The sequence below is a fragment of the Mycteria americana genome, chromosome 11 (assembly GCF_035582795.1).
Source record: "Mycteria americana isolate JAX WOST 10 ecotype Jacksonville Zoo and Gardens chromosome 11, USCA_MyAme_1.0, whole genome shotgun sequence".
Taxonomy (NCBI): Eukaryota; Metazoa; Chordata; class Aves; order Ciconiiformes; family Ciconiidae; genus Mycteria; species Mycteria americana.
In genome coordinates, this window is record NC_134375.1 from 19276021 (window position 1) to 19300769 (window position 24749).

Genomic DNA, 24749 nt, shown 5'->3' on the forward strand with positions numbered 1-24749 from the left:
GAGGCCAGCTGAGGGGCAGCCACTGTAGCTAAGCGGCCGCCCTCCTCACGAAGAGGGAGCGACCTTTCTTCCCCTGGTAACGGCCAGGGGAGGGGACAGGAGAGGGTCAAGGCGGGAACACCGTGCCGCCACGCGCCCAGCCGCCCCCTGAGCCACCCAACCCCACCACCCCCGCGCGCGCAGAGTGCGCATGCCCACGGACCACCCCGGCGGCCATTACTTGAGTGGCGAACCCTCCTCTCCTCCCGCCCCTCGGCTGCTACAGGCCGGTGTCGGCGCGCTGCGACACGCCTCTTTTCGCCGGCGCAACGCATGCGTGTTAGGAGAGGGAGTGTAAGTTTCCATTTTGTGTTACTTTCCCCCTCCCTCTCCCTCCTTGTGCCGCTGAGCTTTCCAGCGGGGAGGAGGTGGCGGCGGCCGCTCAGGAGAGCAGGGAGGGAAGCTCTGTGCCGTCCCCCGCCGGCCGCTGCGCCTGGGGCTGCCGCGCGCTTCCTGAGGCGGCTGCCGCCGACGCCGCTTTCTGTTCCCTCCGCGCCGCTGCGCTGGGGCAGCTGAGCCCGCCGTCCTGCGCCGGGGCTGAGGCCGGCTCACTGGCTCTTTCTTCCCCCTCTTTCTCCCGGCTGGATATCGAAAAACCGTTGGGGGAGCATTTCGCAGTAGTTTAAGTGTTTCGTTTGCCGGGACCGGTTGGCCGTCTCCCCCCTCTTGGGGCTCGCCTTTGGCGGCGTGCGGGCACTGCGTTGCGTGCCCGCGCGGAAGCGGCACGCTCGGTGTCTGCGGTGGCATGTTCCTCTCTCGCCCGTACACGCTTGCCTTTCACCTCTCGGTGGTCAGCGGGAGAGGTGGGGGAACCCGCTTTCTGGACAGAAATGCAGCGGGTTAAAGCAAATTAATTAATCTTCGCGCCCCAGGGAAACCAAAGCAGTCATTGCAACAACCTACCTCTGTGAGGGTCACAGAGACTCTGGCCAATCACTTGAATTTAAATTCAGTTAAAAGGTAGTAACACTTAAAATCATTTTAGGTGCTTTACACGCTTTGTCCAAGTGATCGATCTGGTGCTCTTATAACGGTTCATAAAGGATTTTAACTGAACCTGGGTAGACAGGGTGACAACATGATACACGTAGCAAAGGTAGTTGTGTTTTTGTAAGGATAGCATGTGTCCAAGGAACAGATTAATTTTGCAGATTCTTAATAAGTCACTTAGGAAATGAGTAAAATCAAGATGGAGAACTAAAAACAAATAGTCATTTTGTTCTTGGTTCTAGGCTAGAACTGAAAAATATGTGAGCTCAGAGATGTTGAAGTGAAAGTTGCTTTTGAGACAAAAAGCAGCTTAGGTTTAAACTACTCTTGTGGGATTTCATGTAATAAAAAATAACATTCTTGAGAAGAGGAAAATACAAAGTTCTGTTCAAAGAATAATTGCACATACTGTGTCATCTGTAAGCAGTTTTCTGAGTAATTAATTTTCAAATGTTGTATGTTGGTGATTCAAATAAGACATTCCAGAGCATGTGCTAAGATCTTGGCTACTTAATTTTAAATTGAATCACTGAAATGGCTAATGGAAAAATGGCATTAAATACTTTGGCTTTTTCCTCGGGGCAAGATGTCTCTTATCTCCAATAAATAGTAGGCCCCCTGATTTCATAACCTGCTTTCATATTTCCCCTTAAATGCATTTTTAGATATTCTGAGTAGTTTAAAATCTTTGAGTGACAGCAGAGTACTATTCCTATCTTTAAAAGTTACATTCTGTGTGCTGAAGAGAAATTCTGCACACACACACTGCTTTTTTCCTGTGAGTGTTAGGCATAGAGTGCTGGTAAAAGCTGACTTTAGTTCACTTGTCAATTCTGCCGCTTACTATGAAACCTTTAGCTGTATTTCTTTCAGCTTGTTTATTTTTTTTTCCCTTGTAAGATATTTGGGCAGAAATGTTGCTAGTTACATTCAGTGTGAGCTGTTATGTTTCCAAGTATAGCACTTCTGATGTGAGTTCTAATTAAATCTCTTCAAAACATGCTGTTTATTTAATTGGTATTATAGTCTTGAGAAAACTTAGAATTAAGGCAGCAATATGTGAAAACTGTGAAGCCTACCTGTTTTCATTTATGTATTTATTAAACAGGGTTTTTTAGTTGAGTCTGTTTTTCAGATATTTGTTTCCGCTTTTTATAATTTTGTTTTGCCTTTGTTATGGTTTATGTCTCAGTTGTAGAGTACAATGAGAAGAGTGTGTTAAATTAAGGCTGTAGTAATAGTCAAACATTCTAGTTTGACAGCCTTTGAGTTGTATGCTTGCAGTTTCCATTGACTTTATTAGTGACCAAGTTGTTTTTTTTATATGTTGGGAAAGTTGGAGGATATAGAGATGATAGTGGAAACAATGGCTTGGGTCAACTCCTATAACTTAATGTTGAGCACAGGATTATCCACTTGTCTTGCATATTACAACTGTGTATGTACTTTATAGGATTTGCCTTTTTATAGTTACAATGTGTAATCCTCTCATATTCATTTTGTCATCTGTCACACGAATCCTTTTGTGAATTTGCAGTAAAAAGATTATTCAGTTTTATACATGTCAAAGTCATTCTTTCTTCTCCAGTGTCTGCAGCTTCATTTATGTCAATTACATTTATTTATATAATTTTATGTGTTTATAATTTTGTCTATCTCTGCAAAAGTTAAAAATATTGCCACTTTTCAACCTTGTCAACTAATTTGTGTATAGAATGTCATTAGTGTGTATATAAACAGCTTCAGACAACTTGGTAATGTTTACTACAGAGGCTCAAATGTTGATCTATTAAGTCTGCAAGGAAACTGTTGTTGAATTCTATTGCTCAAATTCTAATACTAGAATGATTCCAAAATGCAAGTTGATTATTTCCAAATAATTTGGTGCTATGTAGGCAATGTTTTATTTTGTGCATTAAGATTAATTGTTTTTAAGTGAAACTTAGGTTGACTGGTATCATCCATGTTTTCTTCTTTTTTAAATAATAGCTTAAATGTCTTGTTTGCCTTAGTGTAGATTCTTTGCACTTACATAGCTCTGTAAGAATAATTTAAATGTGTTTTTGTTGCTTTGTTATTTCCATAAGCTCTAGGGGAAGATGAACGCTTTAAAGAAGATCTTAATAAACTATGGTCATTCTTGTCTTTCTCTACTACACCAGTAATTTATCAAATAAAGCTGTCAGATATGTTTGGCACAAGGTGTTATTTGTGCATACTTGTAGTTTATAACTCATGTTTTCTGAGTGCAACATTAAAATGTGTATCTAATGAGATTTAAACCCACCCCCACCCCCCCCACCCCCCCAAAAAAAAAAAAAAGGCCTAACCAAATCTGGGTTTGGTTTATTTGGTGATCAAATGCCTACTGGGTTCCTTTGGGTGGTTGAGTCTACATGAGGGAAATACAATTGTCCGTAAAGCTACAGGATAATTCAGAATATCCGTCATAAATACTCAATGCCAGAATTTGAAGCCTTTCACTTCTGAGTGTTTATAAGTTTTTCTAGTGAAGTAGTACCTCTTTACATAATAGCATGCACACAAAGGAAGGATAAAATTGGGTTGTATGAGAAGCAGCTTCATAATATGAAACTTGCGTTAGTTGAACTTGATTCCCATGCTTTTTTTGGTTGTATCTATAAGCTGGGTCTAGTCTTGTTTATGACTAACCCATCACTTTCTATCTTGATGCAGTCTTATTGGCAAGTATGGAGTTAAAATTTGCTTGTTCTCTCAAAAGCTAATAAGTGACTCAGCTGCTGAAAGAGCTTCTGCAGAAGTCCTTTATTAAGACTAATTACCCTTCCCCCTTAAATTTGAAGACAGTAGATATGTTAATTGTATTCCTACAAGGAACGGATTGCAGAGTTGTTAAAAAGAGCACTCCCCTACAAGTGCTTAGATTGTGAGAAGGAATCCTGTACTATAAAAGGACCCTAAATGGAGGTTCAACAGAATGTAATCCTTCAGGGAGGTGTATCAGAGCGGGAGGGCTGAGGTTACCTTCAGAGAGGAGAAGAGATACAGATACGTTCCTGCAGATGGTTCTGGTAACAGGGTGGAAGAAAAGATGGGTTTTGAGTGCACTGGACTTTGTTATTTTGAAAAATACCACCCTACCCCCAAAAGTTGAAATCATTAACATGAGAAATCCTATAGCTAGACAGCACAATGTATTGAAGGTGTATTTTACTTGTTTTCTGCTGTCTTCAGGTGAAGTACAGGAGATGAACGTTGCAAACTTAATGAGTTTTTGCGGATATTCAGTTTTACTTATGTTGATCTTTTGGTATTATTGTGATATTCCACCAGAAGTGGATATCATAGTGCTGAATTTCAAGGATTGGGACAGTAATCAGATGATTCGTTAACTACATTTTAATAGAATGTAGCTATCTATACTCAGCCAGAGAATTTGCTTTGATCGGCAAATGGAACATTAAGGAATCATCCTTGATTCTTAGTCTGGTTAAACTTTAGCTTGAGGTGGTGTTGAAGAGGAGCTTCATCAGCATAGCAATTATTCAAATAGAGGAAAACTAGCATTCTGGAGGCACATCTTGCAGTAATCAGATTATTATAATTGTGGACAGTATGTTACTGACATTTCTAAGGAAATGCTTTGTTGACCAGACTCCTTTTTACTGCAACTAGAAGTTTCTTTTTCCTCCCGTCTTATTTCTTACATATAAGTGGTGTCACAGACCGAGTTCAAGAAAAAAAGCAAGTTTTCATAATGAATAGACAAAACAGCTAACACTATTTTTGAACTTAATTTTCCTTTGTTGATGCTTTATCCTTGTTAAAGTCAGCTGCTGATACTGGACCTTTCCACTCCTACTTGCTTTTCCAGACCTTACAAGATTACTTCAGCTTGCTTCTGCCAGTTATTCTGTTTAAGTTACCAGGTTTCAGCTTCCTTGGAACAGAAGACAGGCAAGATAGTGTTCTGATGTACATTTCAAGTGAAATGTTCTCCTTGCAAATATTTGTAATGAAGACCCAAGAGTACAGAATGTGTATTTTAAAATGCTTAAGGTAAAAGTAAATTAGAGCACTGACTCCTGGAGAAAAAAAAAAGGGAAGAAGAGCTTGGGAGTATGAGCGTATATAGTGGTGTATGTCTGGTGGCCTTGGTGCCACTCTTCTGTCAGGAATCTCTAGGTTACAGTTTATTCTTGCTTTATTATGTACACAGCACAGAAATGGTGATTGTGTTGTAAAGAATCAGAATACTGATTTGTCTTCGTGTAAGTGAAAGCTGTTGAACAGTTAATGTGTTTTGGTAGTATTGTCTTCTCCAGAAGAGCCACAGATCCTTTGGGTCTTAGAAAAACTGCACAGAAAAACATGGTCCTGTCACATTTAAAAAAAAAAAAAAAAAAAAAGGTAAAGGGAAATGTGTAGGAATCACTTAATTATCAACATGCAACTCCGTAGCAGAGTCAAGCATTGGTATTTGCTGAAAATCAAATAGATGATCACGGCCAGAAGCCCCTGGTAACTTTTGCTTTCTGCTTCTTCTTAGAAGGAACTTGGAAAGGTCAGGCATATTTTAATGGTCAACAGTGAGTAGATGGACAAAATGTAGACTTTGGGTAGATCATGCCTAGCAAGGTGATGATTTAATGAATTCAAGATAGGTCATTGGTAGAGAATATCTGGTTTTCCTATGTTAAAAACCAGGTATGCTGTATACTGTATTTCCTTTGAGGATATATTCTTTTGTGCCATGAGAAACAAGAGTATCCTTGGATGGTAGAGAGGGTTGGCTAATGCCAAATCTGATTCTTCAAAAACAAACCATAATTCTCAAACATTTAAAATTACAGTAGAAACTTTAAAAATGATATAGTGCTTATAATGGCCTACTTTTTTTGGAAGTGGTGTGGTTATTCTAGTAGTGAACTTGAACAATGATAAATAGGCCTTGGTAAAAGAGCTATTTTTAACCTTGTGGGCAACACTAAAGAAAATGTTCTAATTGTGAGATGTAAATAAACCTTTGATTTTAATCAGAATGTGTGCTTTTCCTCTTATCAATTTTCACTGCAATACTGAATATTCCCAGCGTAGCTCATCAGACTTGCAATGTAATGCAACCAACTCAGCAACTACATTTATCAGCTTCACATTTCTAGATACTCTGAAGTACAGATTTTTTGTATTGGCAGTGCAGTGCTGCCTGTTACTTTATCAAAATGATGCTGTGGCTTAGTGCATGAATAGTCAAAAACATTTATATTCATTCTTCTGAACAGAAATTTTTTTAGCATTAGCATTTGCACAGATTTAGCAAGGTCTTAAGTTGCTAAAAATCTGATTTGTCTGGTAGGTATTGGCCTTGGAAGGTATTCTGCTGTTTAGAAGTCATTGCACACTGACTTGTTGGAATAGTTTACATATGTCATTTAATTTGTTTTCAAAATGGTTTCTGAAATGTTAAAGAATAAGGCTTTAAATTGGCATATTGCTGACATTTGGCACTAAGTATGCATATTATTTGTCCTGTTCAGTGGTATTATGCAAATACTGAAAATAAAGTACCTTCTAAACTGTTTTGCTGGATTTGTGTACAAGTCTTAACTGAGAACTAAGAGATAATGAAGGCATGTTAGAAAGCGCTAGGTAACATACGAGGCTCAAATTTGCATTTAGCTTGTATTAAGACTGGGAAACAGGGTTCCGTTAATAAAAACAATACAATGATTCCCTGAACTGGTATCAAGTAAAGTATTTCGTAGTGGTTTTGGATTTGGAAATAGCTTTTAAATGGCGTTCATGCATTATTATTTTTCTAAATGGTCACTAAAATGAATTGGTGCTGGACTTTATGTGGTTTTCTGTTGCCAGTATTTTGCTGTTCTTGGTGCTGTATCTGATTCTTACCACCTTCTTGATATTCCACTTAAAAAAAAAAAATCATTAATTTTATATATTTTACCCATGATCTTTGGCATCTCAATGAATCAAAACCAGTAGCTTCCTTACATGCTTATTTAATATACAGTAGCAGAGCAACCAAGCTGACAGTCTTTAGATCCCTATGTGAAAGGACTTTGAAATTACACTTGCAGAGAAATGTATGTCTCCTTTTTATTTCTTGTGCTGGGACATCTCCTAATGATTTCAGGCTTTCAGTCTCTTTTTAGTGCATGTTGTGTTATTAAATATTTAAGAATTATGTGGTTGTGATGAATACTATTTCAGAATAGCAGAATCTTATTCATTGCAGAGAAGTTTTGAGGTCAAATTCGGCTTTAAAACATCCAATTTTAGAAGGAGATGGGGGAAGGACAGAAGGGAGCTTGCCTAAACCTAAAGTTTATAAATCTCTTCAGTCATATTTTTGATTAGGAAGATGTTTTGCTGAGGAAACTGTGTAGTCTTGTTTAAAATATGATTACGTTCATGTATTTGAGGAAAAAACAAAATACAGACAAGCACATCTCGAATGAAGAGTTAATAGTCTACACAATATTTCAATAGAAAATTTTATGACACTGGACTTCAGCCTCCATTGCTATGCAAGCTTTCGTAGAAGTTGTATTTAAATTATCATGAAACTACAGTGATGTTATTGTTTTGTGAAATGTTAATTGTCAAACTATTGTGCCTGTTTGCATGTTGCTGCATGCAGATTATCAACTAATATTTTTGGTTCAGTTATCATTACAGACTTGTGTAAGAGTAGCCATTTGCCTATTAAAAACTCTTATTATTTATAGGTATTATTAAATATTTGTTATTTATATGATTATTATAAATTGATTTATTGTAAATTGTGTACTAAATAGTGAATTGGAAGAGGAAGGGTGTTCTCGGCCATTGGACTGTAGCAATTAAGCTGTTCAGTGTGGGATTGTAAGTAGTTACTGGTCCGCAACTTTATAACCAAAATCAGGATTAGTCTTTGCAGTTGTTATATAAGAGGATAGTAAGTGCAGGATTTAAAACAGGAGAGATTTGGTGGTGCTTGGATGTTCATGGAACACAGTGAAAAGAATCTTACTGTGTTTTTTATTTTGAACTCAAGATACACTTCTGGGTACTCTAATGTTAGACGAAGTAGTGCATTTTAGTATAGATGTTTTTATGGGAGTAGTCAAACAAATGAAAAGGGCTTTCTTACGAAAACAAGTATTTTTAAAGGATTTGTGTGCCTAAAGTTGTAGACAAGTGCTTTAAAATTTGAAAAGAAAATATGTAAGTACAAAGAGGTTTTATTCTGTGTTTGGCAGCTTTTTTCCCTGTATTTTTTCTAGTGTAATGTTAGTTTTTGAGATACACTTAGCATGTATGTGAGCATTTCTTGTCTGTACATTGAAAATATGAATATGAAGGCAGCATTAGAAAAGATAAAATCACCCTACATTATTCCTTGAATGCTTTCTGTTTATTATAAGACCCACATCTTAACTAGTTTTTAGTTTTGTGTGTTGAGATTGTATGATGCAACTACCAAATAATGTTTTCCAGTGTTGTAAGAAACCACCTATTGTAGAGCTGTTAATTCACACATGTTTTTGTACTATACTACCTTATGAAAACATATGATGGAAACTCAGATACTTGGGGACTGATGGTGATCAGATGATACTATATCCTTTCCTCTAAGCATCGGAGATTGAAATCACATTTTAATCGTTCAAATGGTAAGAATATGCTTTTGGAACTGCTGTTGCCACACTAAATGTGTTGCTGCTACTAGCATCTAGAAGGATATAGCCATACAGGCAATTGAAGTGACTGTCAGTTTCCAAGCTATGGATTGAGCTCATGCAGAAACCACTGCAGAAATGTTCCAAGTCAAGGGTGGGAAAGATAGCTTGATAATGGGAGTGAACTACACCTGTACTTGTAAGGCTGCTTGCTATGTAGATGCAAAAAATACTGAGCTAGTGCTTGAGTCCGCATACAGGGGTCTGTCTAGAGATACTTGTGTAATAATTTAATTGAGAAGTGATGAAAAACCCCCAATTTCTAAACTGCCTGCTAACTAACAGCATATGCACTACTGCTTTTTATAGGACAGTCAGTCTTAATGAGATTCAACCACTGTGAGAAGTAGGACTTATTAACAGAAGCTTTCATTCCTTGTTTTTATTTATTCTGTTTTTAATAGCATAACCAGCTCAAGGAATTCCAGATCAAGCAATTCCATCTCAGCTGCTGGTTTCCTTTCCCATGTGTAACGCATTTGTTATCCTGGTACAGCTGTTTCTTGGATCGTGTGGTGAGTCAGACCAGTGGAGACATCTCAGCAAATTGACTAGACAAAAAAGGGTTGTTTTCAACCTTGACAAACTTGAAAAGTTCATTTTTCCAATTGATTGTACAGCCTACAGACAGTTGCTTACGTGAGCTTATGCAAGGTCTGGAGAGAGAAGTGGGAGTTGCTTTAGGTGGAAGAATTGCTAGCCTTACTACCCAGAAAATTGTGCTTGGAAACATGGGGTAACTGAGAGTGCCTCATCCTCTGAACCAGACTTACACTGCAGTAATATAAAGTGCTGCTTTATTTGTGCATTGTCCCAACTAAGGTGAAAAGGAACAATTTCTCAACAGCCCTTTAGCACTAGCCATATCTGTGCAAATGCTTCCATAAGTTCAACAGGTTCATTTAAACCAGTTTGATTGTGATCCAAAGTGGGCTAGATAATAATTCATCTATTATTGGATTTCTCTGTTGAAAGGTGGCTGCTGCTCCTTAGCTCTTAATGACAGTGGGATGCTTACAGTCAATTTTAGAGATAAGCTGAATGTTGTCACTTCTTTGCAGATACTATTTACAGACTTCCAGCCATACAGGCCCTGCATCAAAACTGGATTTATTCAATATTCAATATTTATTCAATATTAATTTATTCAATATCAAACTGGGATGTGGCCATGTTGTAATGGATCAGCAGCTGAGTTGCATTACTGCGTACAGAAGTATCGGCATAAAAATATACATTAAGAAGTATGTATTGTCATAAAAGTATTGTACAGAAGTTCAGCATGAAAATATATTTTATTAGTGTGGATTATGGATATATCTTACAAGTTCTGCATTGTAAATTTAACTAGTCAAATAGAGCATGGATAGATCGTTGGCCTGCACTGTTAGTGGATCAACAGTTTTTCATGCATATGCTTTCTGGATAATTTTCCCTATATACCTTTAGCATAGTATATATATGAATATATATATACCAGCATAGTATATATATTGAATTAAAAGTTTTAAACAAATTCAAAATAAATGCTGCCTGAAAACCTATTCCTTGAAATACATGTGACCTATAAATATTTGGTGTTCCTAGGAGAAACTTCTTACTTTAAACTTTGCCCTGACAGTTTAGGAGAACTTATTATGAAGTTAAACTGGAGTGAGTGCATACAGCAAAGTCTCTTCCACACCCCTGCCTCCCTGGTTAAGATAGGTGTTGCTGCTTAACAGATGTTGCTGTTAGTGTTGTTTCCTGTTGAAAACAATGAAACATGTAATTGTCCATTTTGATTTTTAAGGATGTTAGAAAAAATTTTGAAAGCTGTAGTTGAAAAAAGATAAAAGCAATTTTAACTAATAATCAGATCAAGGCTGGGGTTTCTTCAGTCTAAGTTTTTCTAAATTTGTTTAAAAAAAAAAAAGTCTTGAAGAAAAGACCAGGTTTTGACTGAGTGAGCTTTTCCTGAAAGTGCAGTTCAACAGAGCATTGCACTATTCATATCTTTTTATAATAGAAAGTCTTTTTCCTTTAATGATGAACTGATGATGATTGAACTAATATTTTTTCCACTAGACTCCGATGAACATTCCATGGATTGGAGCTTTCCTAAGTGGAAACTGTAGTAATTAGTAGTACATATAGGCTTCCTTCTCCTACCCCAAACAAAACAAAATTGGAATTTACCTTGTAGCAGGGTGATAACTTTCATTTCATGTTAATAAACTGTAATGCAATAACATTGTCATAAGTTACTTCAATACTTATTTACAATCTTTTCAGCTCGTTTTAAATTACTTTCAGTGTCTGGAAATTGGGCCTTACTCAAGTTTCAATGTCTCTAATGTTCGTTTCCAAGTGCTAGGTCCTGTATGACTCTGTTTGCAAGGTCAGAATGCTTTACCTTGTCAGACTGTAAGTGTCTGTACCCAGTGATCAGCTCCCTTCTCAACCTTCCTGATAAGCTGAATAAGTTAAAGTCCTTATGAGGAATAGATGAGGATATCAGATAGCTGTGGCAAAAGACAAGCTCTAGGATAAAATCCACTGTGAGCAAAGGAGAGAGAAAAAGACCAAAATAGCCTGGCAAAAGAGGAATGTGATTGTTGCCATAATCAAAAAGGGTTGGCTGGCCTACAATAAATGTAGATAATGAATCAGTGACACAGAAACGGTGAATTGCTGTTCTGGAAAAATGTCTTGTTCATGATCCCACCTTAACATGTGTTACCTCTCAACAATGCTTGTTTTCAAGTGATGTATAAACTCTGTTCTGTTGCTTATTGTCTCTGAGGCTATGTCAAATGTTATGATATTTGCTCTTAATGATCTGATTGTGGATAAGGTGACCAGATTCTATCTTTAGAAACACATTTGGCTCACCTTGCTGCTCATAGATACTACAAGGGTAGTGGTGGTTCTACAAGGAAGTGGCCAATGTATAAAATTCATTTGTGAGTCATGCAAGGTTACAAATTCATGTAGTTAACAGTATTTACTTTGTACTTTCTGGCTGTTCTAATGTCTAAGTGGTTTGTTAAACTGAACATTTCCCTGTAAATGCTAAGAAGTTAAGCTTTAAAACCAGCTACACTAGAAGTAATTTGAACTAGTGCTGTTAGATTAAAGTGCATTATTTGACAAAGCTATATTGTCCTATTGTATCCCTCAAATGGAGTTTCGTCTTGGGTAAGTACTAAATTAATGAGGATCTCTGTTCTACTCACTGTTGTTCTTTTTTCAAAAGTGCGAAAGCCAAACTTCAGCATTTTGTAAGTGTCTTTGTTTAGTTAGTTGTATTTTACTCTCATGCTATGTCTTCCAGATTGAGCAGAACCCTGTTGTCACTGGCAGTGTGGAAGGTCCAATCTGATGGCAGTTGCATGTCCTGAATCAAAACAGGGCTTTCGGGTCTCCATGTTAATTCTCATTTCATCAGGCATAAGTAATACAACCATACTTGCAGTAAGTTGTTTTGGAGCCTCCATAAAGTATAAGGCTTCTTTCTTTGTTTTTTCCAAGTGTTACAAACAAGAATCAGCTTTGGTGGCTGATAAGTGGTTTATAACTCTTGTTGTAACATCTGTCCTTCCAGAAAGGAAGGTATTGTCAGCTAGTTTCAACTAAGGCCAATTTGTGTATAGGTATGAGAACTTCTGTTCTTTGTAAGTAGAGATATTTACTAGTCAGCACTGCTTGTCAGATTATTTATGCTGCAAATCTTTTTTTTTTTTTTAACTCATTATCTCTGAAAACCAAAGATAATAAACATAACTGAGAAGCTTTAAGTAGCCTACTGTATGCTAGGTGGTCAAGGAGGCAACTACTGGCCACTCCTACAAAACCCGATTTTTAAACTGTTTGTGTGTCTTGTATTTTCTTCTTTTAGGTGTCAGTTCTTCAACCTAACTGACGGAAACTTGCATAACTGGCAGAAAGGGCTTTTCTCTCTAGAGCCGAATTGTGCAGCTTTAGCTTGACACTGAGGGAGTAGAATTTCAGGGGAATCTTTCCTGAACCTGAGACTCTTAGGGCTGCTGGCTACTTAAAAAATATTTCAAGATGCTTTTATTTTGGGAAAATGTTGTCTTTTTTTCTTTAGTTTTGTCATCTTTGTGTTGCTACATGGAAACTGAGACAGCCTAACATTGTGCAAATCTGATTAAAATTATCTGTGCTGTTTCAAAGGTCAGGCGCACTCAGTGAATTTGCTTTCAAATTATTTTGTTTATTCTGTGTACGTATGCATCTTGAGCTCTATAAAGGTCAGGAGAGGAGATTCATTGTGGAATTTAAAGAAGTTAGGTTTTTACTGCTGGTAGCCCTTGTTTCACTTGAACTAATGAAAATAGTTTCCCTTTGTTGTTTTTTCGCTGTCAGTTTTATTTCTCTAGTGAAGCTCATTTGTAACTGTGAGGTCCATTTGAAAATAAAACAATATTAGTAATGCATTTTATATTTTCATATTTTATGTGATCTTAAAAATTAAGTACTATTTTCACAAATTAAACAGTACTCTTATTAGGTTTTTGGTTTCTTGGCTTGTTTAATTCATGTGGCAAACTAACATTTTTCCTAGCTAGAATAATGTATTTGAAGGATACACAATATTTAACTGTCTCTTGCCACAAATGGTTTAATAAAATAGGGGTGGTGGTGCAATCCCTTAGAATTTTTAAGTCCTGCTTATTAATGTTCAGGTTGAATAATATAACCATAAAAGGATTCATGTGTGTGTCAGTGGCGCATAACTAATTGCAGCTTTCAGTCACAGAACTGATGACAATTAGTAAGGAAGTGGGCTTCTATTGAATACAAAAGAAACTGCATCTGTAAGGTGGCTAATTTTTGTCCTAAAAAAGGCTGTTATAAAAGTCCCCTTACATTGTAGTTCTGTCTATAGAATGGTAGAAATATTTTTGTTGACTTTTAAAATGATAACTCATAGTGATGAAGAGATTCTCAAAACAATAATAATGATGATTTTTCACATAAACATGAGTACCTTTTTCAAAGTTTACATTCACTTGGAAGTTCTTGAGCTGTTTAACCAAATCAGATTTTTCTGTCAAAAGTATTCTGACATTGTTTCTTTCCTGACTTTAGGAGACGAAATCTAAATGGAGCAGAACATGATTATTGAATGAACATAATACCAAAACTTAACAAAACTCTACGTTTTAGTGCACATTTTATGTAAAGGATGGACATATTTTGTAGTCATATGAAAGGTTAGAAAATTGTTCTGCATCTCTCTTTATGGAGAAAAGAACATAAATCTCATCTAGGAAGTTGCAGCTCTTTCAGTAGTGAGTGATAGACATTTTTCTAAGTAGAGCACTAATCTTCCTTGCCAAAGATTAATTTAGTATATATTTAATCTGCAGTTGTTTCAGTTCGTGTGGCCATAACCAAGCTTGGATATTAGTAGCAACAGATTGGTCACACAGATTTCTTTTTAGTTTAAAAAAACTGCTTTAGTAAATTGGGTATTTGGCCAGGCTGGTTGACTCTAATTTCATAGGCAGATAGTTGACCGCTGGGTACATGTACTTTTAAAGACACAGAAGGATGGTGAGGCCTAGACTGGTGGTGCATTTGCTTGTGGGAGTTTTGCCAAGATGCTGATACTGCTTTGAGGTTCCTATTCTTGCCTGCTGCTTACTAATTAGTATAATTTGTAAGCTTCCCTCCACTGATTCATTATTCTTAGTAGCAGGCACTGTCTTTTTTTCTTTATCCGAGTGTCTTCAATGAGAGAGATTTCTGTGTCAGCTTTTCCTCAATTTTGCTGTTTGAGTCCTAGTCCATTAAATAGCTCTTGTGTTTTATACCTGTTGTGAGATGTATCCTTCCCAGTGCTGCAACTGAAGCAGTAGCTGTTAGGCCTTGACAGTATGATTTAACAAAACTAAAAAAAATTTTTAAATTTGGGAACTTTAGGATATTTGAAGTACAACTTAGAATGTGTTTTATAACATAAAACATACAAAACTATTGTATGTATTTTATTTACTTGGGACAATTTCTATTAAATAACATTTTATCCTGTTTTTAAATTTCCCAGGTATCAGGAAAAAAATTTGCCTTCTAGTATTGTGACATTAACACTTTCCATGTCACGTTAATTCTGATGTGTGACTTGTTTTTAAAGACTTGATTAGCTGGGATAAAATCTAAATGTGATGTATGCTGTAATGGCGTATCTCCAAGCGGTGACCGAGTGTCAGTGTCTACTAGTCAGTGTCTACTAGTTAGTGTCATGTAGACTTATGTTCAGGTGAAAAGAGAGGAATAGAAAGGGAGAAAAGGTAGAGTGAGAAAATATTGTTCTTTGGAGGAAGATTAATAGTACTTACCTTTGAGAGTGATATATAAGGCCTGATGTTGCACATAATCAGAATTAGAAATGGATGATTATCCACAGCATCTAGCTTATATAAATACTTTGGATACTACTTAAAGCTTCTAAAATTACTTCCTTATTTTTTTCCAGAATTGTACTGTAATGTAGAACCAAATTCATATTAATATCTGTAGCTTTACAGCTAATCAAACATTGGTACTAGTGAAGATCTTTTAAACTTTGATATACATAAAACAACTCTCTTAATGTTTGGGTTGTCTGGTGGATTCCAATGCTGTTAGAAACTGAGCATCCTGTGAGATATACTGGGAGGCCTAGAATTAGGGATACTTAGTCCTTTGAACTTTTTTGTTATTATTTGATACTGAGACCAGAGCAACGGCTTTCTCTGTGTGTATGGAAATTTGGTATATGGGTGTGTAGTCAAACGTTCTGGTTTCTGTATGCTGTAGTGGGCACTGTATAATTATGTCCTTTCCTGCTTTGGCGCGTTTATTGTATTGTCATTAGGAAGCTTGTAATGGATATTTCTCTTGTGGTGTAAGAGTTAATTCCTAGGTAGAATACTGTAATGGGTGGTTTCAAATTGTGTAGCTTTATCTCAAAATAATTTTTGTAAATAAATTTAATATATTGTATTTGATCTTTAAGTTGGAAAAATACCAGTGAAAGCCCAGAATGTAAGAACTATAATAGACACAGTAGTCAACTGGTCTGGTAAGACCAGTTGAGGATAAATCCAGATGCCAGTGAAGCAAATGTGGATGTGTGGCATTGACATGCTTAGCACTGAGGTTTATGCCAAGTCATTTCTTTAACCAAAATGGTATTTCAGCAAAAGACCTTTGCAGTTGCTTGGAGAAGTAAGAGTTACTGGCGCTGACTTCATAGATGCTTACTTCTGAAGTAGCAATATTTCTTTGAAAGTTATTGCATACTTTAATTATCTTTGCATACACATTAGATGTAGTAGAGTAGGACTGCTTTGCGTAAGTTACTTCTAGTGTAAATCAGCATTTTGAATGGGGACATAGCAAAACTCTTAACAGTGTAGAAGAAGGGTTTAATGAGCAGTGGATGTTTAACCTGAAACTGTTTGTTGGCATGTTCTGATGGATTGTCTCAGCCTGTAAGCTTACATTGGTTCCCCTGGGCACTTTAACTTATGCAGCGTAGGTACTGCAGGTATGTTGTGCAGCGTATGCTGGGGCACTCTTACTTTCAACTTCTTGTGGATATGTACTGCAAACAGTGGAAACTAAATAGGAAAACAGCTAGTGTTTTCTTAAATGCAAAGAATACAAGTGACTAGCTGTTTGTGCATGTTGTTGTGTGTGCACCTGTGATGTGAAATACCCGTGGCTGGTATTGTCTTCTGGCAACAGCACTGCTGCTTTTGTGCCTGTAAATTCTTGACGCTGAAAAGTTGTGGCTGTATTCTTTCTTTTTTGCTTCAGAGATGTTCCATCGTAAACATAAATAATGTATGTAAAACATGGAAGTAAATGATGCTGAGTATGAGGATTATTCATTCTGTCCATATATATTATGTGTTTATGCTGTTATCCATTTAGGGTTCTGTGCTCATAATTGACTGAATTAGTTACGCATTTGTTGAGTTCCACTTTGTTTTAGGGTATGTAGACTATGTCTTCAGGAAGTTTGAAGAAAAAGATGGAGAATGCAAAGAATAAATATTGTCAGTGTTGATGAAAAACATAAATCAGAAAAAAATCTGATAACATTGTTTAAATAGCTTCTCATAAATGCGTAAGAGTCTCATTAGTCCAACATCCGAAGACTAATGAATATTAATGAATGAGATCAAAGACATTTAGAAATCAAAGCAAGTAAACAACAATTATTTTTAAGAATTATGTAAGTTTTTAACTGTGCAAAAATATGAATCTTCTTAACTGAACAGCTCCATGAGAAGTTTTTCTTGAAAATATTTTTTCTGAAAATTTTAATGTTGAACTAGAAAGGCAATTATGTAATATAAACAAAACAGAAAAATATATACGTCAAAACCTGAAATATATAAAATGTTTTTGAATATGGTGTATTGAAATACCTATAAATCCAAGTGTGGAATCTAATAGGCTGGGAATTTGATCTTGGCCAGAGTCGATGATTTGAGCTTGACTCAGACTGCCAACACAAATTAGTGAAATATTGAGAAGGAAATTACTTTTGGATGTCTCAGACTTCTGCTGTTTCCTTTTACATTTCTAGTGATTTTGGGCAAAAGATACCTGTGCTGAAACATATACATAGTGTAATTCTGTTAAAGAAAATAGTTTTGTATGTCACTTAATAAAGATTCTGATGATTGAATGTCAGAGTAAAATCAGAACTTCATCTCAATATCTGCTTTTCCAAATGTTATCTAGATCCACCATGTAGCATGATCCGTATACCACAGTTATTTAAACTTTAAACTGTTCATGCTAGTGGTATTGCATGGGGTATTTCATCACCACAATATAATGCAAGTGAATCTTGCAAGATTTAGGGAAATAATTGGAATAGATTATTAAATACTACTTTTCAGTTCTCTTTACATGTCTACTATTATTCAATTAGTAATTTTTCTATTCCACTAAAATAAAATAAAAAAATCATTTCTGTATGAGATGATGCTTTAAACAAAATAATAGGTCTAGGCATGAGTTAAGGTATCTTTTATTTTTATTTCTGCAATTAAAAAAAAAAATATGTATCTGTATATATATCTTCTTTAAAATTCTGTGAGGATTTTAATCCATTTAATCCACAAAGGACATAATGGAAATATTACTCCAAAGGCACAGATTCCCTGGTGCAACACAGGGAAGTGTTCTGGTCGTGAAGTACCCAATCCCTATGGGCATTAATGATAGTATTTGACAGTTTGTGATTCCTACAAACTTTAATGGCAATGTAGGGCTCACAAGAGGATTCTTCAAATACTGTCAAAGTAACAGTTTCATTTTGAACCTAGATATAAAGCTAATGGTATCTAACAGCTTTTAGTGTCACTGAATCAAATTCCTCAAGTAGAAAGGACGGTTGACATTCTGTTTTAAAGTGACCATATGTTTGACCCAGTTCTGCGATTGTGGTGTCATCGCAATTGTATCTTGCTACTGTAGACTCTTGGAGGCTGACAAGCGGAACAAGTTGCTTTAGCTCACATAGCTCATCTGTCACACTGAGTAGCTTGCAGATTTCTATTATCTGAATGAAATGTGGAGAGAGTACTTCTCCCTGCTCTCTGCCTATCAGCATAGTCAGCAACCTGCTCACACCCCTGATAACAGAGTGAATGAAATGCTAGAAAAATAGAGAATTAAAAAAAATATTTTCAGAGATGCAAACGTAAGCCACATTTAATAATTAAAAAGTTTGTGGTTTAGAAAAAAAAGAAAAAGAAAAAAAATAATGTCCAGGAACTAGATGGAGGGCTTTGGATTGCATGGAAAGTTAATTTCCAAAGAAGGCTTGCGATTACCTTATTTGAAAAGAAAGATGAAAAGCTTTTGGTTGTATATTTAAGATCCAGTGCTAAGAACAGTTTTGTAGTTCAGTAGGGCAGTGACAGTCATCTTTGTTTTCATTGTGAGCACTTTCTTAGCATTTAAAATGTTCAAACTTTTATGGAGATCTTATTGTATTTTCCCAAAATAGTGCAGCTAGAATTTTGTACACTAGGCCAAATCTTGCCATAATCTCAACACAGAGCTCTTTGAAGTTCTGTGATGAGAGCAATGTTAGGGCACTGAGCTTGTGCAGGTTGCTCTTTGAAGTTCATATGTGGCTGGCTTGACTGCTTTACTCTTGCAATGACTGATTTTTACTTGTCGTTTTGAGAGTATTAGCGAAAGAAGCACAAAACATAATGCTTAGTAAATGTTGATTAGAGGTTTTTCCCATGTCAAACATGGCTAGAAAAACTTCTTCCTCTTTATGTCTAGTTTTAAAAATGCTTTTATTAGAGTAAAATTTCAAAGTACAGTAACTGTCAAATTGTCTTATCCAACTTAGAATAATCAGCAGTAACACTCCATTTAGGGTTATTGAATTAGCCATTATAGGAACCACAGAAAGTACATAACACTTCAATTTGTGTTCACTTGAATTTGGTTATTAAGCTTTGATGGAAATTCCATTTAACCAAATATTTCGATTTACAATAGTACAATGTTTAACTCTTATCTGAGTAAAATTTGAAAAATAATTGTTTCATTGATGCTTGCTTTTATCTGTTCTATCTACGTAATATATTTCTAAAAATGTTGGTCCCAAATTAGAAGATTTTTAGTCTTTTCTTTAAAGTACTGACTAATATTTTTGACTGTTCTTTTTTTCTGTATGAACACCGAAGATAAACTATTTATAACTTTAAGTATTGTTAATAAATGTGTTTGTTTAGAACTATTTTACAGCTCTCAAATATAAAAATAGTAGTAATAACAATTGATAAAGTTAAATCTTTGGGGAAAATGATTATGGGTTGAATTTTAAAATGCATTGAACTGAGGTGTAGTAGTTAAGACTTGAAATACTTAAGGCTTTTTTTTAGTCATTACAGGTCTTACAGTAATGAGGTGATTCACACGTAGTCACAGGTTGTTGGTTTTTTTTTTTAAATAAGAAAACTTTCTGCTTTGGTCTAGTCTTCTCCTGAATTGAGGCATTGTTCTTCCTAATATATACAAAAATATATAGTTCCTCAGTACCCCTACTTTTGGTAACTGTAACAAGAATATGTACATTAGATAATAAGCTAGCAAGATTGTGACTTCTTAAAGAAAAGATGCGTATCCTTATTTTGTTTTTATATTTTTAAATGCTGCCATGAATTACCTATTCTAATTTGCATCAACTTGCATCCAATTATATGTATACTTGACTGATATTTAAAAATAATTTAACTGCAAAACTGAATACAAGTGTAATTTTAGTATGGAAAAGTAATCTTGCTATATTGGCATGGATTTCTTTCTTTTGCTGTTTAAAGAGAATTAATTTTGTTTGAATCACCTAGTTTTCAGAAACAGCTATCTGAAGTACTGTGGCTACTGGATGTAATGTTTACAGACACAGGATGTAATTTGTATTTAGTTATAGTACTTGTGGAATTGTCTTATGACCTTTTTATTTAAAAGATATGTTGATTATATGTTTTATCTATTGCTTCCATAAACACATAGCACCTTAACCATGTCTACATTGTGCAGGTCTTAAAATGTCTGTACGTGGATAAAACTTAGGCTTTCTCTGTCGTGGCAGTAACAGGCTACTTTGGGTTTACAGGGGTATTTAGAAACTAGACAAATGTTAGAACTGATGATCATTTGAGGATGATAGTGAGGCATCAGTGCAGAACATGCTGTTAAAAGTAGACAGGTCAAATCTTTGCTTTAGCTACTAACAACCACAAACTGTGGTTTTATAATAAGAACGATTGTGGCAGTCCACAAGCAAAATGATCCATATATGGCACGTGTCAGAAATACCTGCTGGTATTTAAGAATGAGATGGGTTACACTGGGGGAGAAGCCTGCTAATAATGTTTTATTCAAAGTGATGCTGTACAAAATTATTCAAAAGGAATACATCAGCTGATATTTTCATCGAGGAAATGATGAGCTGAACCACCACGAACTAATAAAAAATAGGACTATGGAATGTATGGCATATGTATGAATTAGGAATATATTTATATCTTTGGGCTTTACAGCTTCAGTGGAATAGAAAGGGTCATTCTGTGGTGATAGATGGATATGTGGTGAATTGCACAAGATCTGAGAAAATGAGGATTGCATTTATCATATCTAAGGGGAATGTCAAAGTGTGTGTCTGCCTATAACCCTATCAGTGGTAAAATGATTACAATATGCCTTTGGGAGATACCAATCAATATGACTGTTGTAAAGCTCAACAATGGCTGATGACAATTCAGCTGATGAGTTCTGTGGATGGCTTAGAGAGCTATGGAAAAAAAAAAAAAACCTGAAGAAAAATATAATCTTTGTACCCAGGACCTGTGTGGAAAAAGTTTGAAATAAGTCTTATAAAAATGAAATGGGACATAATGTTCTAGGTTTGAAAAATTAGATAAAGATGTTCTGCTGAATTCTGTTCACCTGGTCATTATAGACAACACCTGCACTCAATATCATAGTTGAGAGCATAACAAAGAACCAGAATGACTTCTGGTGATCTTGAAGACTGAAAGTGTAATGAACTTCCCAGAGTGCACTTTGTTGGTAAAACCATTAGTTCTTAGCCTCCTTAAAAAAAAATTATGATGATTCATTCAGAAAGCCCACTGATTTGCTCAAAAGAAATAAAGCCCATGACTGACCAGAAGGAATCAATGGCAATGTTACAGATGTAAAAAGAATATCCAAAACAAGCTCTGAAGTAAAATGTAAGTGAACAGGAACATTTTAAAAAGTCAGCAGAAGGCTGCTTCTTCTCTAATGAACTCTACAACATATAAATGCTAAAATGTATTTTGTATGGTGTGGTCATTCCCCCCCCCCCTTTCCTCTCTAGTAAGACTCTGAAGCCTGAATCAGTTTTTCTGTGGATAAGAGAGAGGGAATTATGAGACGATTACCCAAATGCATGCTGCTAAAAGCATGGATATACAATTTATACATGCACACTTACAGTCTCTCTAAAAATTTTCAGCAATAGTGGAGATGGACACCCTGAAATCTATGTTCCTATTTCCTAAATCCTAAATTCCTAGCTAAAGCATGTACAGCTTTGTCCCTCGACTTGACCCATTTCTGTTGGAGTGGGTATGTAGCTCTCTAAATAATTTGAAGAATCATTATCATTTAGGTGTAATTGTGAAATTAAAAGAGGGAAGAGGGTAGAAATGTTTTTTCTCAGTGGAGCAGTAACGAGGTGAAGACAGGAGGTAATTCTTCCTCACTTGATTCTTTTCTTCCTCCAGGAAAACTGAAGGAAAGACTCATAAGAATTTAGTTTTGGACAAATTTGTGTGTCTTACTGTGCTAAAATAAGATTAAAATTGTACGTAGTGTTACTATGGTGATGTATAGATCCATAGTAGTAAAGATCAGAAACGATCATTGAAGTGTTAAGTTTGATCTGTGTCAGGAATGTAAATTTCACTCATTTCCCTTGATGGAGGCAAATAACTTGTGTTAGGCTAAAGTGTATCTGCTGGAAAGCTTGTCTTCATTTGAAGAAACTGAGAGTGGGATGAGTGTCCACTTCCTTTGGTAATTAGTTCTACTTGTTTGTTAATAATCTTCCAGATTAAATTTTGGTTTGTACAAATGGATCTTTTGCCTGTGTTGAGTTGTCTTACTGACAAACGTGCAGGGCAGTTCCCCTGTAACTTCAGAGGAAATCAGTATTGGCCAAAATCGCTTTAGCCTTTGCTCCCCCCTCAGTACGTGACTGCTGGATGACTGGTGTCATTAAAGCAGCAGAGAGAAGCAACATCTTATTAGTACAGACTTTTTTCATACAGTAGTAGCTGAACAAAGTAAACATAATTATTAATATACAGGCCAAACATTCTCTTTTTACTGATAGCAGGTCATTACTTTTATATATGTATTATCCCTTTGTAGCCTTGAAGTACAGAAAGATACTCTAAAGGTAAGTGTATTTATTACATTGCATTGACAAACATTGCCTTACACCCTTTGTTGTTGTATTCACAGATCTAAATGCATAGATTAAATATAAAGCTGACAGGACAACTTCTTTAGCCACCTGGCTTCCGTATCATACAAAAATGCTGAGTGATAGTTAGAGGGAAAATGTAAAGAAAGTTGATGTGCTGAGGGTCGCCAAATCTTAGAGAATGACTGCTGACTTCTGCTTTGTTTACAGTGGTTAAGTTATTCTGGTGTAGTTATGTTTGCAAAGATTAATGCTAGTGTATTTAAAAATAAATGCACTGGTACTGCTTCTGGTCCCCAGCTGAATAATGCTGGGAGGGGGAATTAAAAGTGGCTTTTTTATGGTGGTTCTGAATTTGCATGAGGCTTGCTTATGTAGTAGTATGCATCAATCATTTCTACAGAAAGCAGGAAATTAAGATACAGAATACTGCATAGCTGTGGATTTTTCACTGTGTATTAAGTGGATAAATACCTAAAGTTTAGGTAGCAGAGCATGATAGTTGTCTGTATAAAGTAGCACAGTAACTTTAGTCTTTCCTTTGAAGATAATTCAGCATTCTGTACTTAGTAATAAATGTGTAACTTAATTGTTCTTTGATTAATAGTTAAAGTAGAAATAGTTTTTTGCTAAGAAGAGATTAGATAATACATCAGGCACCCTGACAGAGACCCATTTTCATCAATAAGCTTTTCTGGTCAGATTCAGATGTACTGTAATGTCCTATTTGTTTTCAACAACAACTTCTTTTCATTTTGAGATTTTCTGTTGTCAGTTTCAGAAAGTTGAACTGTAATAATTAAAGCAGCCTGCAACATAAAAGGAAGCTTTAGAAATTCAAGATAGTCACATTATGCAGTGAAATTTGAATTGAAATGGATTTGTGGTGTCATAAATTGTAAATCACTATGATCAACTGTTTAAATGCTTGTTAAACAACAGATTTGTATAATGTAGAAGAAATGAATGTATGCTATGCTGTGGTATGAGTTGGGTTTTTTTTTTCCGACTATGTTTGCATTTTATGACATGGTAAATTCATTTTTGATATATATATATATGCACAGTTAAGCTGTTTATAGGTAGATGAATAAAAAAAGAGATTGGAGCAAATATTTCTGGTGAATAAAAGTATTTTCAAAGGAAAACTTGTAAGAGAAGCAAGAAAGTGTACTTTATATATATGTGGCAGCAGCAATTTGTGGGTTTACAGCTGTTTGTACCTGCTTGATCTTCTATTTAACTGTAGTTATTATAGTACCTGTGGTGTTGCATGCCATAGGTGACCTGTGAGCCAAATATCCTTATTATATTTATATTTAATTTAGATAGTTTTGGTTTCTGTTTCTTATCCCCCCCCCCCCCCCCGAGTTCTTTCTCCTGTTCTTTATTTGGGTACAGAGTGAAAATGTATGTTAGATTCCTTTCAGTGTCTGCATCCTTTAGGTGGCACATCTGCATAGCTGCTGTCAGATGCTATTATCTGCATTAATTGTCAGACTTGCTTTTCCTTGGAGGGATACTGGTAAGAGGAAGAATCTCCTCTGAGGTGATTAATTCTGCCCTAGTATGAGCAGATTTCTTAGATGTTGTAGTCCGTGCAGATAGAAGCTCTTCACACCTTCATTGTGAACTGGTAAATATGAGCTAGCTCCATCCTGAAGCTGCTGTCTCACCCCTTTAGCATTGAGCTGAGCTCAAGCTACTATGATTTGCCCCTTAGCATTAGCTACTGATCTGGGTTTGATGTCCAATTAAGAGAATCAGGCAGTTTTCCTTTGGATTGAAAAGGCAGTGTAGACATGCCTTTAGTATGTTAGTGGGATGTTAGGCAAACACTGGGTGAGCAGAAAATGGCGATTGTAGTTTTCTGATTGTAGAAGAATCTCGATTGTAGAACCTTGTGCTTGGCGGTAATGAAATTGAGACAGAGATCAACACATACAGTGAGAGCGCTTTTGCTTTGCTTTTGAGCCCCG

General features: G+C 36.0%; 1 protein-coding gene across 6 annotated transcripts in view; it reads left to right on the forward strand.

The window, feature by feature from the left end:
* The first annotated feature begins 216 nt into the window (after window positions 1-216).
* FHIT (fragile histidine triad diadenosine triphosphatase) overlaps window positions 217-24749 on the forward strand; it is a 637538-nt gene continuing 613005 nt past the window's right edge. For 4 of the 6 annotated variants that reach the window (XM_075513829.1, XM_075513831.1, XM_075513828.1 and 1 more), the window contains exons 1-2: window positions 221-333; window positions 9158-9268. In XM_075513829.1, the coding sequence (XP_075369944.1) occupies window positions 313-333; window positions 9158-9268 (132 nt within the window). In that variant the 5' untranslated portion in view covers window positions 221-312. Of the gene's footprint in view, window positions 334-9157; window positions 9269-24749 lie in introns of those variants that run through there. The other 2 variants (XM_075513832.1, XM_075513833.1) reach the window with 2 other exon arrangements.